Source organism: Rhineura floridana, chromosome 8 (assembly GCF_030035675.1).
Source record: "Rhineura floridana isolate rRhiFlo1 chromosome 8, rRhiFlo1.hap2, whole genome shotgun sequence".
In the NCBI taxonomy this organism is placed as follows: Eukaryota; Metazoa; Chordata; class Lepidosauria; order Squamata; family Rhineuridae; genus Rhineura; species Rhineura floridana.
The window spans coordinates 4,989,961-5,009,214 of NC_084487.1; the positions used below are offsets into that span (position 1 = coordinate 4,989,961).

At 47.7% G+C, this 19,254-nt stretch overlaps 1 protein-coding gene across 1 annotated transcript in view; it reads right to left on the reverse strand.

Moving 5' to 3' along the window:
• Positions 1–1,091: 1,091 nt before the first annotated feature.
• The window catches only part of COPG2 (COPI coat complex subunit gamma 2), a 38,420-nt gene continuing 20,257 nt past the window's right edge, over positions 1,092–19,254 (reverse strand). The window contains exons 14-24 of the mRNA XM_061638037.1: positions 14,653–14,896; positions 12,867–12,942; positions 11,115–11,218; positions 10,292–10,417; positions 8,504–8,566; positions 8,220–8,359; positions 5,973–6,144; positions 4,507–4,604; positions 3,304–3,442; positions 2,444–2,542; positions 1,092–1,575 (exon numbers count right to left, since the gene is read on the reverse strand). Coding sequence (XP_061494021.1) covers positions 1,445–1,575; positions 2,444–2,542; positions 3,304–3,442; positions 4,507–4,604; positions 5,973–6,144; positions 8,220–8,359; positions 8,504–8,566; positions 10,292–10,417; positions 11,115–11,218; positions 12,867–12,942; positions 14,653–14,896 — 1,392 coding nt within the window. The 3' untranslated portion in view covers positions 1,092–1,444. The remainder of the gene's footprint in view (positions 1,576–2,443; positions 2,543–3,303; positions 3,443–4,506; positions 4,605–5,972; positions 6,145–8,219; positions 8,360–8,503; positions 8,567–10,291; positions 10,418–11,114; positions 11,219–12,866; positions 12,943–14,652; positions 14,897–19,254) is intronic.

A 19,254-nucleotide genomic window follows, 5' to 3' on the forward strand; every position in this document is an offset into this window, starting at 1 on the left:
GCTGGCGTTGGTGTTTCTGCTTCATTTTCTCTTCCTTCTCTAAAAAGGTACAGTACAAGGAATGCGGACAGACAGGCAAGTGTAGCAACTTGAACCCGGGCGAAGAGAGAGATTTCGTTCTTATGGTCTTTAAGGCAGTAGCTGCTGCTTGAGCTTGCATGTGGGCAATGGAGCTTCAGATCACTGTTGAGCTATGAAGTTCAGTGGGAGGCTCTAGAGAAGAGCTCGCCAACATTGTAGGCCCATGATGGGCACATCTGGACTTTGGAGTGAATGCCATGGGCATCACCCCCTCTGCATACTGCTCCCTTTCCACCCAAAAAAGGAGAGGTGTGCACACATGCACACACACTTTCCCAAGAGATATGGTAAAAGTCAGAACCAGTGGAGGTACCTGAAAAGGACGTAAGGGCTGCAAGAGGAAGTGGGGAAGTGTTACTCTTCCAACTTACTCCCTTCAGTTCTATGTACCTTTCAAGAGAGAATCATAGAGTTGGAAGGGGCCTATAAGGCCATTGAGTCCATTGAGAAAAAGGACACAACCCTTACTACCTCACGACTGAGGGAGCAGAGGCTCCATGGGCACCAATTTACCCACAGGTGGCACGTTGGCAACTCCTGCTCTAGAGCAAGGCACAGTGGGCAGCTACCCATTTATCAAGAAATAACTTACCATCGTGAGCATGGAACCAACCACATGGCAAGCTGGTTACTTATGGTAAGACAGATCTTCACCCGCTTAAGAAATCTGGCGAGTGATAAAGTGCATGGTGGACCACCATCTGCACTCCACCTGACCTACTTCACAGAATTGATGTGAAGTTAATATACTGCTTTGAGCGGGGGGGGGGGGGGGACAAAAGTGAGACCAATTCTCCTTCCACCCCTCTCTTTCTGGCAGTGCCGAGTTCTGCAGCAGCTCTCAAAAGAGGAAGCCTGTGCTTGTAATGCAGCGTTTGAACATCCCTTTGCAGGCTGCTGCATGAAAGGCTCATTTGCATGGAGGGAGAAAGCGTCCCATGAAATACTGAAGTATTGTTCAGGCAGCTACTGCAGAATATATTTTAATAAATCACACTAGTTTAAGAAGATACATCAATGTTGGGATAGCCCATGTTTATTTTCTGTTAATAAAAATCCATTCAAGAAAAGATGACCTTTTTTCCTAAAAAAAAAAAAACCTCTACCAGTGTTCCCAGCCGTACGGGCAGCAGCAGCAGAGAGACAGAATCATTTATACAGGATTTGTGGGTGGGAGGCGATAAGCCCAGCTCCAGGTGCATGGAAGGGAAGCCAGGGCCGCTGCCACCCTGTTGTCACAGAAAACTCCTGACCCACAGAAGGGTAGGGTGGGGTGGAAGGAGACATGCAGTACGGTAGATCACTGAAGTGCCTTCGAGGGAGGAGGTGGGGTGGCTTCCAGCTTCAGCCGCCACGACGGCTCTCAACCGACAGAAGCCAGGATGACGTCTGCAGGTGTTTCCTCTGTGCTTCGGACAGTCACCTGCATAGTCACGCCATCTCCCAAAGCAAGCCTGGACCTCACCAGGACATCCAAGCCACCTCTGTATACACCTGGAGGCAAAGGAGGAGAATGCTCACGGTAGCTCTCAATTACGCTGATCATCAATTACATCATCATGGCACAAGTGGAAAACGTCCAGTTACAAACATCCAGGCAAGGAATAAAAAGGATGCTGTGGAATGATTTAGCGCAGAGATGCTGAACCTCTCATCTCCCAGGTGTTGCAGGACTTCCATCGGCCCCAGCCGGTATGGCCAATGGTCAAGGGTGTTGGGAGGTGGAGTCCACCAACATCTGGAGGGCCACAGGTTCCCAATCCCCTGCTGAAAAGCAAACCATCATACCCAACAGGAGCAACACAAGAGGGCATGCAGTTGCCCAGTACGTTTGTGTTCAGCATTTTCTAACACCTACATTTCCAAGGCACTATACTTTGCTAACCTGGTGTCCTCCAAATGTTTCATCAACTCACAAACCTCAGCCAAAAATACTTACACTGGATATTAGAGAAGAACCTGGTAAATGAGTTATAACTCTTGGGCTATTAAGTTCTTCATTATTGAAGGCTTTTAAAGAGCAAGCTGGACGAACATTTGGGCAGACGTGATCTCAGAAAGAAGTAGCAGCTGCAAAAAGTTTAAAGTCGCCTTCAGCTCTGTACCAAAAGATCCCTGCTGCTATTCCTGGACAGGATTTTGGGGGCCATGTACAGCCCTTGCAATGAATAATGTACAGATATATATTAGGACCTTCTCTAGTTGTGAATATAATTTGCTTTAAACTGTTTTTAATTTTTATTTTGTTGTGAGCCACCCTAAGACCTCCTGGTGAAGGGCAGGTAATCATCTTCATGGTATGGCACTATTTCAGCTACAGGAAGCCCAGATACAATTACCCCCCCCCCCGACTGATTCTTACCGGCCAGGTAGAGGGTGTGTGAATTCTTGTTCTCTGGCACTTTATCTGATCTTTCGCATGGTTGCAGGCCCAGGAACTTCACAATGTTGCTGACGGCTTCTGCATTCAGAGAGGGTTTCAAAAAGAGCTGAGGTCAGCAGCCCTGAGCAAGCGGTCAAATCCAAAGTGGATTTAAAAGAGGTAGCTGGTCGCCTTATGATCTTAGGAAGATTGCTTCTACTGAGTCAGACCAATGGTCCATCTTCCTCAGTGCTATCTGTACTGACTGGCAGCAGCCCTCCAGGATTTCAGACAGGTCTGTTCCTGGCTCTGCACCTGGGACTTTCTGCACTCAAAGCAGGCACTCTGCCACTGAGCTATGGGCCTTCCCATTGAGCTATCTTGTTAAGTGGGGAAGTCTGAGTTCCTTTTGGCAGCTGGAGGTCTATGACCACCCTTTTACTTGTTCAGCTAAAGAACAGCCTTTATCTAGAAGGTCCGTATATCCAGTGCATGGAGTAGAAACTAGGATGTCTATCTCCAAAACTTTCAGAAGAGACTCAGCAGCCCAGTCATAGGTCATATCCAGACCATACATTTATAGCACTAACAGCCACGGCTTCCCCCAAAGAATCCCAGGGGCTGTAGTTTACCCCTCACAGAGCTTCAGTTCCCAGCACCCTTCCCAAACTACAGTTTCCAGGGTTCGTGGGGTGGGGTGGAGGGAAGAACCATGACAGTAAAGTAGCAGAAAGGTGCTTTAAATTTATGGTGCGGATGTGACCGTGTTCTTCTAAAATTAGTTTTAACATGCAAAGTTGGGTCTCATGTCTTCCCTGGAACTTGTCTCAAGGGGGGGGGGAAAGTTGCCATTATCTCACCGTCCAGGGTTTTAATGGTACTGAGGGCAAAAGTCTCCTCTTTCTCATAGTCATCTCCCACTTCCTCCCAGGCAGCTGCAAAGTTGGGCTTCAGAACCTTCTGAATGTGGTCAGAGAGAGTTAGTTCCAGATCTTCCAGCTGGCAGAGAAAGGGAGATTAGTCTTCAGGTGGGTGAGCACAGAGGGAGGCCTGCCCAAGGCCTGATGCAAAGATGAAAACACCATATTCCTGAGGAATGTTTGAGATGATGGGTGGCCTTGTGGTGAGCAGCCAGTGGCCTTCAGGCCAAACCTGACCCATAGAAAGTGTCAGCTGCCCACTCACCAAGCAAGGAACTTCTCAGCCCCACGGGGGCCTGCTCACTCTCCTGCCACTGACATGAGATCTGCTCCAATGGGAAACTGGAGGAAGCTACATCTTGATGGCTGCTCAGCGTGGCAGCAATGGAAGGTCTTTACTCAAAGACCGCTGCCATACTTGTTCAATGACCACAGATACAGGTAAAACGCAAGTTATGCAAAATGATGAAATTTTAACGAAGTATCAAATCCTTACGCAATTTCAAACTAAGGCACTTGCCAATATTAATGGGATCTATATACCACTTTTCTATAATTAAGTATTTTAGTAAAATAACCTGCACAACCCCCTACAATCAGTATAAAAAGTTCCCCTCCCCCCAAAAAAGCAAGAACATGATGAACTCAACAAAAGTGTGCGAACGCCCAAAGGTAGAGTGTTTGTGGAAGGAGAAGGGGCAGCCCCCCAAAGGCCGTTCCCGAGCACAACCGATAACGTCCTGCTTCCTGTGGAGGACAGACTTGCTACCAAAGAGGTTGGACCTTGGCTGATCTTAAACTCTGGAGCAGGTTCATATGGAAAGAGAAGTTCCCTGAATGATTAAAGAGTGTGGAAGAAAGGAAGTTGGTCTCTGCAACTTCCATGCAAGGCGGCTGGTTAGGTCTGTGAAGTTACTGGTGGATTTGACTGACTAAAACCGCTGTTAAAACACACGTCTCTTAAGTAAGATTGTTTTTCCACAACAATTTCTTATAGAACGTGGCTGTTAGGTAGCCAGCTTATATTGCGTGTGTGTTCCTTTCTTTTAAAAAGGGTTGGATGCCACGAAGGCAGATTTCCTGGATGGAGATGAACTTGTGCCTTCTCCTCCTCAGTCCTGCACACAGAACACATTTGCTTACCACATATTCATCGTCGTAGCCATCCTCATCTGGCACTCCTGTGTGAGGGTCACAGTCTCGGACAGTGAACTTCATAGTGCAACTAAAAGTGCAGGCGACTGGAGATGGGGAAACAGGGAACAAAGGAGGCCCTGTTAAGAGAGCGAAAGCCTGCCCCAAGGAAAGCTCCAAGCCAGAAAGGAAAACAACCAAGCCTCGTAGTGGCAAATTCAGTGGGCTAAAACGCAGAAACATTTCAAGCAAGGTGACCTCAAAATCAGTTTACACGCTAGAACAACTCCCTCAGCTAGCAAGCCATGTGGAAGTGGGCTCAATGCCAAGCTACAACTTAAACATTATTTATTTATTAAATTTATATCCTGCCCTTCCTCCCAGTAGGAGCTCAGGGCGGCAAACTAAACACTAAAAACACTAAAACATCATAAAAACAGACTTTAAAATATATTAAAACAAAATATCTTTGAAAACATCTTTTTAAAAAAGCTTTAAAAACATCTTAAAAAGCAATTCCAACACAGATGCAGACTGTGATAAGGTCTCCACTTAAAAGGCCAGTTGAAAGACAAAGGTCTTCAGTAGGCACTGAAAAGGTAACAGAGATGGTGCCTGTCTAATATTTAAGGGGAGGGAATTCCAAACGGCGGTGCCACCACACTAAAGGTCCGCTTCCTACGTTGTGCAGAATGGACCTCCTGATGGAGGCCCTCGCCTGCAGAGCACAGTGATCGACTGGGTACATAAGGGGTGAGGCAATCTTTCCGGTATCTTGGTCCCAAGCTGTATAGGGCTTGTACACCAAAACCAGAACCTTGAACAGCCCAGTAGCTAATGGGCAGCTAGTGCAATTCTTTCAGCAGGGGGATGACATGTTGGCAATACCCTGACCCAGTAAGTAGTCGTGCCACTGCATTTTGCACCAGCTGCAGCTTCAGACCCCAAATACACAGCCAATACTGTGGATGTGAGTGGATCCAGACCACCCACTCACATTATGACAAGAACCTTGGCAGCGAGGCCTTTGATCTATTCAACCAGGCACTTCCTTGCATGTGTTGAAAAGCAAGGCCAGGGAGACAAGTGAGGATGATAAAACAGCCCTGCAGAAGCCATCTGAAGTTCAATCAACACTTTAAACATCACAGAGAAACTGCTTAGAACAGCTGCTTCATAAGGTGGCTCTACCATTCAGAGTGGCTGGCAGGCGAAACAGGAAAGAACCAGGTGGCAAGTTGGTGGAATGGTCATCTAGTGGACGTCTAGCATCAGTCACACCTAGACTGGCTCCTTGCGTTAATATTTAGGGGACTTTCCCCCCCTAAAGATCATTTTTAATTTCTTGTAGGTCCTAGAAAGGTGAAATGGAGGAAAGGAGAGAGGGAGAAGGAACTCCCAGCTCCCTGGCCAGCCTGCTTCAGGCATGCATTGGAACGACTGAGAGTAAAAGCCCTGCCCCTCTCCATCTGTACCGGCAGTAGGGTCATCCAAGGGCAGCCGGACAAGCGTGTAGCACATGCCAGGCTGGTTGTAAGAGAGGATGGGAGCTGGGAGGCAGCGGAGGACATCGTACGCTTCGGAGGGCTCCATCTGCACCGTCACTTTCTCCAGTAACTGGTCATTGAGGGTGTTTGTGCAATCGAACTAGAGAAAGGGAGAAGGAAAAACCTCAACCGCAGGGAACGCTTCCTGGTTGGCTTGGATTTCTGTGCTGCCCTTTCTCCAGGACTCACGCAAGACACATTAAGCCAGCCTTCTCCAACCTGAGCCCTCCCCAGAGGTTTTAGACCTCCATTCCCTTCAGCCCAAGCCCAGCATGGCCACACGATGCAAGGGCAGACGGGAGCTGTAGTCCCGGCTAGGGAAGGGTGAATTGCACCATTTTAAAACCAACTCTAAAATGCATACTGTTTAATTCAGATAATATATTCAAATTAAAACCCTAGTTAAAATGCAGCCCTGGCTACCAAAAGCCCTGCTCTTGCAGAAGATATAGTAAGCTCATCGGGTAGAGACAGGCCAAAGGAGCAAAGGCCCAGCTTTCTCACAGTACCACAGCCATGGCTGAAAGGGTAGTGGCAAAAGAAGCTGCAATCCAGGAGACCAAAAAATGATTACTGGAGCCTAAGCCTACAGCGTGGAGAGTGGTAGAAGTGTGGCTCAGCATAGCACGCTCTCCAGATTGTCAGTCACTGCTCCCTGCTGGCCAAGATCTCTACTTTGTAGCGCCAGGCACAGTTTTCATTACATAGGGTCCACCAGCAATACACATTTATTATTTTTTGTTATTTGATTTATATCCCGCCCTTCTTCCCAGTAGGAGCCCAGACGACAAACAAAAGCACTAAAAACACTTTAAATCATCATAAAACAGACTTTAAAATATATTAAAACAAAGCATCTTTTTTTAAAAAAGCATCTTTTTTTAAAAAAGAACAGGTTTAAAAACATATTAAAAAGCAATTCCAACACAGACGCATGCTGGGATAAGGTCTCAATTTAAAAGGCTTGTTGAAAGAGGAAGGCCTTCAGTAGGTGCTGAAAAGATAACAGAGATGGCGCCTGTCTCATATTTAAGGGGAGGGAATTCTAAAGGGTAGGTGCTGTCACACACATCCGTTTCCTATGTTGTGCAGAACGGACTTCCTGATAAGATGGTATCTGCAGGAGGCCCTCACCTGCAGAGCGCAGTGATCGACTGGGTATATAAGGGATAAGACGGTCTTTCAGGTATCCTGGTCCTGAGCTGTATAGGGCTTTATACACCAAAGATAGAACCTTGAACATAGCCCGGCAGCTAATAGGTAGCGAATGCAAGTCTTTCAGCAGTTGGGGTTACATGTTGGTGATACTCTGCCCCAGTGAGCAGTCTCACCGCCACATTTTGCACCAGCTGCAGCTTCTGGACCAACCTCAAGGGTAGTCCCACATAGAACACATTACAGTAATCCAGCCTGGAGGTTACCAGTGCATGGACAACAGTGGTCAGGCTATCCCGGTCCAGAAACGGCTGCAGCTGTCTTACCAGCTGAAGCTGGTAAAAGGCACTCCTAGCCACGGAGGTCACCTGGGCCTCTAGCGACAAGGATGGATCCAGGAGCACCCCCAGATTACGGGCCTACTCTTTCAGAGGGAGTATGACCCCATCCAAAGCAGGCAACTGACCAATCATCCAAACTTGGGAACCACCAACCCACAGCATCTCTTTCTTGCTGGGATTCAGACTCAATTTATTGGCCCTCATCCAACCCACCACTGAGTCCAGGCAGCAGTCAAGGGCTTGCACGGCCTCTCCCAATTCAGATGTTACAGAGAAATAGAGCTCGTATCATCAGCATAATGCTGACACCTCGCCCCAAAGCTCCTGATGACCACTCCCAGGAGCTTCATATAGATGTTAAACAGCATGGGGGACAAGATGGTACTCTGCTGCACCCCACAGCACAGCTGCCAGGGGGCCGAAAGACAGTCACCCAATGCTATTCTCTGAGAGGGACCCTGGCAATAGGATGGGAACCACAGTAAAACAGTGCCTCCGATACCCATCTCCCCAAGTCGGCCCAGAAGGATCCCATGGTCAATGGTATCAAAAGCTGCTGAAGGACAACGAATTGGTTTAGGGATTTGAGGCTCCCTTTCCAGGGCACATTGCGCTGTCTGGGTCTGACTACTTCTAACATCTCCTTCATTCATTCTGTCAACACCGACACTTATTGTACCTGGAAGACAATGTGATTTGAGAACACATGCTTGATACACCGAACAAAATACTCCGTTTCCGCCTCGGTTAGCTGCACTGGCTCCGATGACTTGAAGAGGGGACCCAAATTCTTGAACTCTGGAATGGCTGCCAGTTGTTCTAAAAGGAAAGAAATGGACTCAGAGTCAGCTTACAGATGGGCAACATATTACCCACCCCGAACCCCCCAAGGCAAATGTTGTCCAAGCATGACTTGCTGTGGCTCTTCAAGCTTTAAGAACAAGGTGCCGGAGTCTTTATTACCTTGGAATATGTCCTGCCGTGAAGGAGCCAGTTTCTCGGGTTTGTTGGCCACCAGGGCAATCTCTGAAAGGAGAAACACCAACAGCCATTAAAATTTCCAACCAAGAGGTCCAGGACAACTTCATAAGGCAGAGCTCACCAATCTCTTTGAGACCGTGGACACATGTGAACACCAGAGAAACCGTCACGAGCGCCACACGCCGCAACTAAGCACACACCATTTTATCGATTACCTCAGAAAGGTAATTGCAAGCTTACTTTTGGGGTGTGTGTGGAGGGGGGGCTCTGTGGATGCCACATTAGTGACCCACATCATAAGGAGAAAAAAATACCACCAAAGACCCAGCACCAGGTTCATATGCAAAAACAATCTAGTTTTAAAATAGCTAAATAACATGGAGGCCTCTCAAAAATAACTGAAGCGTCATCCGTTCTGGGGTTTTGGAGAACTGCGAAGACAGGCATGGCTTCTCCAGGGGAGGGGGGAAGCAGGGGCTCTGCTGTTTTGCTTCTCCTTGCTGCTCACTTCCCTGCCCAAGACTGTGGTGGGGCTGGACCCAGAGGTGGCAATCGCTGCTCCACTTTGTCACCCTCCCCTTTGCTATGCACCCACCCTTTGTATCGTGGGACAGCAACAACCCCCGACGTCTGTTTTGCTTCACCTCCGTGCCGTGACAGAGGTGGGGGTGTCTTAAGGGGCCCCACAGCAGCTGTCATGCCTGAGAGCCCAAAAAAACTGGAACTGGCACAGAAGACGGATTTATGCATTTACTAAGATGATTTATATACCACCCTCTGCACAAGGCACAGGGCGGTTTACAACAAAGTGAAGTAAGGAAAAAAAGAAGACATCAAATCCACACATCCAGTGTGGTGTCGTGGTTAAGGTGTTGGGCTACAACCTGGGAGACCAGGGTTCAAATCCCCACATAGCCATGAAGCTCACTGGGTGACCTTGGGCCAGTCACTGCTTCTCAGCCTCATGAAAACCCTATTCAGAGGGTCGTCATAAATCGGAATCAACTTGAAGGCAGTACATATCTCCATATCTCTCAAATCCGTAACAGAACACCATCATTAGAATATACAAAACAACAATTCCACTAAATTGCAACTTAGGAAAAGTAGCAGAAGCAGCCCCAATCCACTGGCCTCTTCCAGAGCCATCTGGCCATGTGCTCTGCTCCACCCATACTGATGATCAAGCTAAGAGCCGTCCAAACAGCCAGAGAATTTACTTAAGATTTTAAAGTAAATTCCATTTACCCATCCCATCTGGTGCAAGCCAGAAGAAAGCACACAGGAGCCATATTTTATATGCCCATCGTGCCTGGATACAGCTCGAGCCACATGTGCACCTCCCACCCCCCACTCTAGGCACAGCTGCCACCGCCGAGGCCATCGGAGAGAGGAAGCAGCACCTCTGCTATGTACGTAAAGCTCAACGATTCCATTAGGCATATGAAACAAAGCGCCTTTCGTAAGCTGCCTTGTGAGGGTGCCATGGCACGCGGCACAACTTCATTGCATTTCCTTGCCAGAACGTGAACATGATGCTAGACCATGAACTGTGGCGGGGGGGGGGGGAGCCAAACTTTCTGCTGCACTTCCAAGAAATACTCAGATGTGGGATGTTCCTGCCTTCCACTAAGACGACTGCTCTTCAGTGTCCTTGTGACATGGATTTGGCACATACGTGGCAGTGTGCCACGTCAGGAGCTGTGGCTCCTCCCCCCGCCCCCCCTCAGGCTGACAACCTGCTTCAGTCAAGCAAGTCTTGGGCATTACCTGCTTTCTGCTCAAAGGTGGGGGCAGTGGCTAGCGGCACAGACCTCATGTCAAACGGCTTTTCTGAAGGCTCCAGCGTGTACTGGTGCAGGGCCTTTTCCATCCCGGGAATGGAGACTGTCAGACCTGGAAAACAGGGAGGGATCAAAGCAAGAACCACCTGGGGTTCAGAGGCCACGTTGCTGGCTGTACAACACGGGTGGGGCCAAATGTGGCCCTCAAAGCCTCTCCATGTGGCCCTTGGGACTCTTCCCAGGGCTCTCCAGGCCATGCCTGTCTGCAACGTGCCCATGAACTCTGATTAATGCCTCTTGCTGGCCTGGAGGGAGGATGGAGAGGGGTGTGGGGGCATATGCAGAAACAAGCCTGCAAAGGTAAAAGTCACATTAGTTGCTCTGCCCACATTCGCCTCCAGCCTCACCTATGACTGGCCGCCGGCCCCCAGAAAGTCAGGGAGAGGATGTGGGGGCCTGAAAAGATTTCCCCACCTCTGTTGTTCATCAAGGCGAGAAAGTGCGTGACTGTGACCACACTGTGGCCTCCAAAGAGCCCAACGAGTTTAAAAAGAGAAGAGGATTCCTGGGGAGGAGCTCTGGTGGCCGTCTTTTAGAACCAAAATGTCTCCCGGTGGTGGGTCAATGGGCAAGGCCAGCCCCAGAACTTTAGCCGTTAAAAAGAGCAGCCCCAGGAGGTGGCAAAGTTCCCCAGAGAGCCTGCAAAGGCCTCCAGTTCTCAACCAATGACCCTCCTTGCTCATCAGAGAGTCTCACTTCACTTTTAAAAACAAATTTAGGACTTGCAGGTGCAGATTTGCCGCACCAACCATTAAAAATGTACGCAGCATTCAGAGCCAGCTGCCTCTGCTGCAGCACGTTCAGGTAGAAGGTTGCTCGGTCACGGACCTCGTCATCGCTGTCCATCATGCACCTGCGTGGGCAAAGAAGGGGAGGGGAAGGAGAGTCAGCGGCAGAAGGAAGCTTTTAAAGGCTAGCAAAGGGGAAACAGCTACTGTCAGGCATGCAGTGTCGTTAATGGTGGTCCACACAAAAAAAGTACTGCCATAAGCTGTTAGAACTTTGGGAACGATATCGGGGGACATCCAAAACAACAGAGAAGAAAGAGGGGGTCAGGAATGAGGTAAAGGCAGTTTGTACATGCACGTCAATGTTCTTTTTTGAAAAATAAAGCACCTCATAGCTTCAAAGAAAGGGCATGGCCAAAGCTGGGAGAAGTTGCTTGCTGAATGGGTGGGGCTGCAGAGCCAAGCCTACGGTACCTCCGACTAGAATCCCCCCCTTTTCTGTGCACCTCCAGCTGAAAGAGTTGGCCACCCTTTTCCTTACTGGCTTTTCCAATTTCTACCTGTTGCCTGCATCTGCTTCTGCCTCTGGAGCCACAAGCACCCTCAGTGGTGCAGAGTGTCTTCCATCAGCTCCGACAGGTGGCCCTGCTGCACCCCCATCTTAAGAGGGAAAGCCTAACTTCCGTCATCTATGCTCCAGCAACTTCTAGGTTAGATTACTGCAATGCATTATATGTGGGGCTGCCTTTGAAGAGTTTGGAAACTGCAGCTGGGGCAGAATTCGGCTGCCAGATTGCTGCCCAGGGCAAGATGGTCTGAATACAGAACACCAATTCTGGCATGGCTGCTCTGGATGGCAATTAGTTTCTGAGCTCAATTCAAAGTGTTGGTTTTGATCTATAAAGCCTTATGCAGCTCAGGACCCCAATACCTCAAGGACTGCCTCTCGCCAGATCCTGCGTTCATCATCCTACGGGCTTCCTCTGAGGGAGGCAACATGAGAACAGGCCTTCTCCGTGGTGGCTCCTGTTTACGGAATGCTCTTCCCAGGGAAGCATGTCTGGCACCATCACTATCTGTTTTTAGGTGCCAGGCAAAAACATTCCTATGTACTCAGGCCTTTGGAGATTAATTCTTTGCATATTTATAATACGGTGGGGTTGAGTTGGATTTGCCCTTTTATGCATATTATTTATTTATTAAATTTATCTCCTGCCCTTCCTCCTAGAAAGAACCAAGGGTGGCAAACAAAAATACTAAAATCACTCTAAGACATCTTAAAAACAAATTAAAACAAAGCTTCTTTAAAAACATATCAAAACAAAACATCTAAAAAAGTAATTCCAACACAGGAGCAAATTGGGATAAGGTCTCTACTTAAAAAGTATTGTATTTTCAGTTGTTTTTACTCTTGATTTTATATCTGCTTTTAATTTTGTAAGTTGGTTTGAGTTCATTTTTTGAAAAAAGCAACTAATAAATATAATAATAATTAGTCAAATGTAGTTTTGTGATACGAAGGCAACACTTGGTGTATTTATCTTTATAGCTGCTGGTTTTTCTCTTTAAAAAAGACTGGTTGCCCAACACTCATCCCACACTGAATTCTAACATAATTCAGCTCAGCCCCCACAAATGCCAAAAGGGCCAAGATTCTACACGGCTTCAGATCGTTTCCAAGATATTGTGGTAGAAGCTGACCCTAAAGGGACAGACAAGAGCCAGATTTAAAAAGCAGGAGGTTTGAAATGCCTTGCTTGGCTTCAAACTCACCTCTGCAAGAGCACCAGGACACTGGGAAGCAGGCTTTCATTCTGGGCCCCAAACTTTGCCAGGGCGCTGACGGCAGCTAGGGAAGAAAACGAAATCTGTAGCCAGAGGCAAACAAAAGCGGGAAGGGCTGTAGCTCAGTGGCAGAGCCTCTGCCGGGCGTGTAGAAGGTCCCAGGTTCAATCTCCAATTGCATCTCCAGGCAGGGCTGGGAGAAACCGTGGTATGAAATCCTGGACCAACAGTCTGACTCAGCCTAAGGCAGCCTCCAGTGTTCCTGTGTCTTTAAAATTGCCTGGGACCAGGCCACCGCAAGGACTGCCTTCACTTGTCTGAACTCTCCTGAGCTCCAGTTTTACTCGAGATACACTTAGTAGGCACCAGCAACAGGACTTTTGCAGCAGTGGCCCCACAGTTCATGCACACCCTCTCAGGCGGGAGCCAGCAAGCTCTCCGTTTTTCCACTTTTAGATGGGCTTGAAAAGACGCACTCTATGGTGCTTTTATACCATTTTTACTACTGTGTGTTTCTGAGTGATGGTGGTTGCATTTGTCTTCTGATTGTATTCCGCTATGAAATGCTCCTACAAGTGCACGTCAGTGTAGAAAAGCAGGGTGGAAAAAATCAAATAAAAGCAGGACCAGGTATGCAATTTCTTCCACTCCAAAACCAAACAAGTATGTTCCCTTCAAAAGCACCCTCCCCCCCCAAAAAAAGAAGAAGAAAATCCTCCCTCCCCGACCACTGCTTTCCTTTCCATTCTGTTGCAGGATAACGTGGGGCAGCTGAGCCTTTACTGGATCACTTCAGACTCTAGGTGGAAAATTGCTTTGTTCGCCCACAAAAGCAAACTCCTTGCACGTAGGTAACTAGCACACCAGGGTTAAATGAAGGTTCTATGCTAGTCTTCTCTGTGCAAGGAATATTTTCCCAGAGGTGCCCCATCTCCTCATGCATGGATGGGGAAGCTGTGGCCCTCTAGCTGCTGTTACATTACAACTCCAATTAGCTCCAACCAGCACGGCCAATAATCAGGGATGACAGAAGCTGGAGTCCAGCAACACCTGGAAGGTCAGAGATTCCTTATCCCTGTCCTAATGTATGTGCACTTCCCTGCTTTAGGGTTGCCTCTTTCCACCACTTTCCCTCTTCTCATCCATCCCTTTATTCCTTCCCCTTCTCGTCTCTCTCAGCAGGAACAGGAGCAGCAGAAGCCGCCTTATGCCAAGCCAGAGTGTTAGTCCAACTGACTAACTGTGGCTCTCCAGGGTTTCAGGCAAGGGCTTCGCCCAACCCTATCTGGAGACGGCAGGGACTGAACCTGGGACCCTCTGTGTGCAAGGCAGATGCTCTGCCGCTGAGCTACAGCCTTCCCCGGGATCTCCAGGTAGGGCTGGGAATGCACACCATCTGAAACCCCCGAGAGTTTCTGCTCTTTAGTCTTCCTCAAATTCTTACTGATGCTCAACTAGACCAATGCGTATTGTTCTGCGGTTGCTTTAGGCCTCTCCACAAATGCTTCCAGACCAAATCTCAAATGTACAAGTGTGCACAGACAGAGTCACAAGTTGCTACTTTAGGCTCCAACACGGAAAAGCCAACCTTCACTTTCCACATAAGCACCTGGCTCCCCTGCAAACATCCTTGTAAACTGAAGAACCCACGGTGCCCATTTGGCTCTGTGATAAAGCCACACAGTCCAAGGGGCTCCCTCGGGAAGATCTGCTCCCCTCCCCCTCCTTCGCTACATGGCGAAGCCAGGGGCTAGGCTGGAGGGCAGCCACTCACCGGCCCTCACGGCTTCATTTTCGAGCACCACCCTGTTGAAAATGAAGCGGATGTACTTGGAGGGGGCGGGGGTCCTGGGGCCCTCCTTGCCAAGCAGGTGGAGAATCTTGGTGGCCAGCACCGTATGCTCGCAGTCCTCGATGAACTCGCAGAGGTGGGCCAGGCCAGACTCCTTGCTCTCAGGATTCTCCTCAATGATGCCGATGATGCAGTCGACAATGGCTTGCTTGTACTCAAAGCCACCCTGCGGGGCCGGGGAGAGACACAAGTCAGAGAGTTCTCAGGATTCAGGCTTAGGCCAGACACCCTTCCTGCCTAATTACTATTTCTAGTTACACACAATCAACTGAAGAGCACACCTAATGGACACCTTCATAGATATTTCCACGTGAGCCACAATGCAATGTTTATCCATCATTTCTGCACTGAACACGCTCCCAAAGACACCCCTTCGTGGCTGATCTGAGATTTACTATGTCCTAGCATTGAGCAATTTTCTTTGCCAGCTACTTAAAGGCTATGAATACAGTTTTTTCTTGATAACAACAGTAATGGGCCTACACAGGCACACACACCTTAGTCTTTGAGCTCTAGCTATGGTGAAACAGTGTCTACATTATTTTGTCCTTTGTGCAACAGATAACCTGAAAAAAGGCCTCATCTTGAGTACTGCGTTCTGTTCTGGACTCCATGCTTTCAGAAAGATGCAGACAAACTGGAACAGGTTCAGAAGAGGGCAACAAGGATGATCAGGGGACTGGAAACAAAGCCCTGTGAGGAGAGACTGAAAGAACTGGGCATGTTTAGCCTGGGGAAGAGAAGACTGAGGAGAGGTATGACAGCACTCTTCAAATACTTAAAAGGTTGCCACACAGAGGAGGGCCAGGATCTCTTCTCGATCATCCCAGAGTGTAGGACACAGAATAATGGGCTCAAGTTCCAGGAAGCCAGATTCTGACTGAACATTAGGAAAAACCTCCTAACTATTAGAGTGGTATGACACTGGAACCAATGACCTAGGGAGGTGGTGGGCTCTCCAACACTGCAGGCATTCAAGAGGCAGCTGGACAGCTGAGAAAGGTCCGGTTCGGAATAAACCTCCCCCCTGGGATAAAAACCAAAGAAATGATGAAATTTTAAAAGGGGTAGGCCTAGAAGTAGGCATTGTGAGAGCAGGGGCACAGAATATAAATTCAGAAGAGCAAAATTACCACAGGCCTAACCACAAGTGCCAAAGACACTTGAAGAGAGACACTGCTTACAAGTGCCTGTACGCTAATGCTAGGAGCCTCCGAACCAAGATGGGAGAACTGGAGTGCTTGGTCTTAGAGAAGAGCATTGATATAGTGAGCATAACCGAGACCTGGTGGAATGGAGAAAACCAGTGGGATACGGTTATCCCTGGATATAAACTATATCGGAAGGACAGGGAAGGACGTATTGGTGGCGGAGTCGCTCTATACGTGAAAGAAGGCATTGAATCCAGCAAGCTCGAAACCCCAAAAGAGGCAGACTCCTCCACAGAATCGTTGTGGGTGGTGATACCGTGCCCCAGGAGGGACTTAATACTGGGAACGATCTATCGTCCCCCTGATCAAAATGCTCAGGGAGACCTTGAGATGAGATATGAAATTGAGGAAGCATCCAAACTAGGAAATGTGGTAGTAATGGGTGACTTCAACTACCCGGACATAGACTGGCTGCATATGTGTTCCAGTCATGACAAAGAAGCAAAGTTTCTAGATATTCTAAATGACTATTCCCTAGACCAGTTGGTCATGGAACCGACCAGAGGGACGGCAACCCTGGACTTAATCCTCAGTGGGGACCAGGACCTGGTGCGAGATGTAAGTGTTGTTGAACCGATTGGGAGCAGTGACCACAGTGCTATTAAATTAAACATACATGTAACTGGCCAATTGCCAAGAAAATCCAACACGGTCACATTTGACTTCAAAAGAGGAAACTTCACAAAAATGAGGGGATTGGTAAAAAGAAAGCTGAAAAACAAAGTCCAGAGGGTCACATCACTCGAAAATGCTTGGAAGTTGTTTAAAAACACTATATTAGAAGCTCAACTGGAGTGCATACCGCAGATCAGAAAAGGTACCGCCAGGGCCAAGAAGATGCCAGCATGGTTAACGAGCAAAGGCAAGGAAGCTCTTAGAGGCAAAAAGTCTTCCTTCAGAAAATGGAAGTCTTGTCCGAATGAAGAAAATAAAAAAGAACACAAACTCTGGCAAAAGAAATGCAAGAAGACAATAAGGGATGCTAAAACAGAATTTGAGGAGCACATTGCTAAGAACATAAAAACCAACAACAAAAAATTCTATAAATACATTCAAAGCAGGAGACCATCTAGGGAGACAATTGGACCCTTGGATGATAAGGGAGTCAAAGGTGTCCTAAAGAACGATAAGGAGATTGCAGAGAAGCTAAATGAATTCTTTGCATCTGTCTTCACAGTGGAAGATATAGAGCAGATCCCTGAACCTGAACTAACATTTGCAGGAAGGGATTCTGAGGAACTAAGACAAATAGTGGTAACGAGAGAAGAAGTTCTAAGCTTAATGGACAATATAAAAACTGACAAATGACCGGGCCCGGATGGCATCCACCCGAGAGTTCTCAAAGAACTCAAAGGTGAAATTGCTGATCTGCTAACTAAAATATGTAACTTGTCCCTCGGGTCCTCCTCCGTGCCTGAGGACTGGAAAGTGGCAAATGTAACACCAATCTTCAAAAAGGGATCCAGAGGGGATCCCGGAAATTACAGGCCAGTTAGCTTAACTTCTGTCCCTGGAAAACTGGTAGAAAGTATTATTAAAGCTAGATTAACCAAGCACATAGAAGAACAAGCCTTGCTGAAGCAGAGCCAGCATGGCTTCTGCAAGGGAAAGTCCTGTCTCAGTAACCTATTAGAATTCTTTGAGAGTGTCAACAAGCATATAGATAGAGGTGATCCAGTGGACATAGTGTACTTAGACTTTCAAAAAGCGTTTGACAAGGTACCTCACCAAAGGCTTCTGAGGAAGCTTAGCAGTCATGGAATAAGAGGAGAGGTCCTCTTGTGGATAAGGAATTGGTTAAGAAGCAGAAAGCAGAGAGTAGGAATAAACGGACAGTTCTCCCAATGGAGGGCTGTAGAAAGTGGAGTCCCTCAAGGATCGGTATTGGGACCTGTACTTTTCAACTTGTTCATTAATGACCTAGAATTAGGAGTGAGCAGTGAAGTGGCCAAGTTTGCTGACGACACTAAATTGTTCAGGGTTGTTAAAACAAAAAGGGATTGCGAAGAGCTCCAAAAAGACCTCTCCAAACTGAGTGAATGGGCGGAAAAATGGCAAATTCAATTCAATATAAACAAGTGTAAAATTATGCATATTGGAGCAAAAATCTGAATTTCACATATACGCTCATGGGGTCTGAACTGGCGGTGACCGACCAGGAGGGTGACCTCGGGGTTGTAGTGGACAGCACGATGAAAATGTCGACCCAGTGTGCAGCAGCTGTGAAAAAGGCAAATTCCATGCTAGGGATAATTAGGAAAGTTATTGAAAATAAAACAGCCGATATCATAATGCCGTTGTATAAATCTATGGTGCGGCCGCATTTGGAATACTGTGTACAGTTCTGGTCGCCTCATCTCAAAAAGGATATTATAGAGTTGGAAAAGGTTCAGAAGAGGGCAACCAGAATGATCAAGGGGATGGAGCGACTCCCTTACGAGGAAAGGTTGCAGCATTTGGGGCTTTTTAGTTTAGAGAAAAGGCGGGTCAGAGGAGACATGATAGAAGTGTATAAAATTATGCATGGCATTGAGAAAGTGGATAGAGAAAAGTTCTTCTCCCTCTCTCATAATACTAGAACTCGTGGACATTCAAAGAAGCTGAATGTTGGAAGATTCAGGACAGACAAAAGGAAGTACTTCTTTACTCAGCGCATAGTTAAACTATGGAATTTGCTCCCACAAGATGCAGTAATGGCCACCAGCTTGGACGGCTTTAAAAGAAGATTAGACAAATTCATGGAGGACAGGGCTATCAATGACTACTAGCCGTGATGGCTGTGCTCTGCCACCCTAGTCAGAGGCAGCATGCTTCTGAAAACCAGTTGCCGGAAGCCTCAGGAGGGGAGAGTGTTCTTGCACTCGGGTCCTGCTTGTGGGCTTCCCCCAGGCACCTGGTTGGCCACTGTGAGAACAGGATGCTGGACTAGATGGGCCACTGGCCTGATCCAGCAGGCTCTTCTTATGTTCTTATGCTTTGATTTGGATTCTTGCATTGAGCAGGGGGTTAGACTTGATGGCCTTATCGACCCCTTCCAACTCTACTATTCTATGATTCTAGGAAATAAAACCTTACAACACAGTGTCTTATGGGTTTTTCTTTTTAAAATGCTTGATTTTCAGATTTATGATAGTTCAAAGGCAAGTTTGTTTTGGCCACAAGCCTACAGCAAAATATAAATCAGTGCCCTAGACCTGCCAAAGTTCTCCACAATGAGGGATTCCTCCAACCTCCCTGTGGAGGTCCATCTGGGAGAAGAAGAGCTCATGATGCAGAAACATGGGTCAAAGTCACACAGAGGCAATTCCACTGC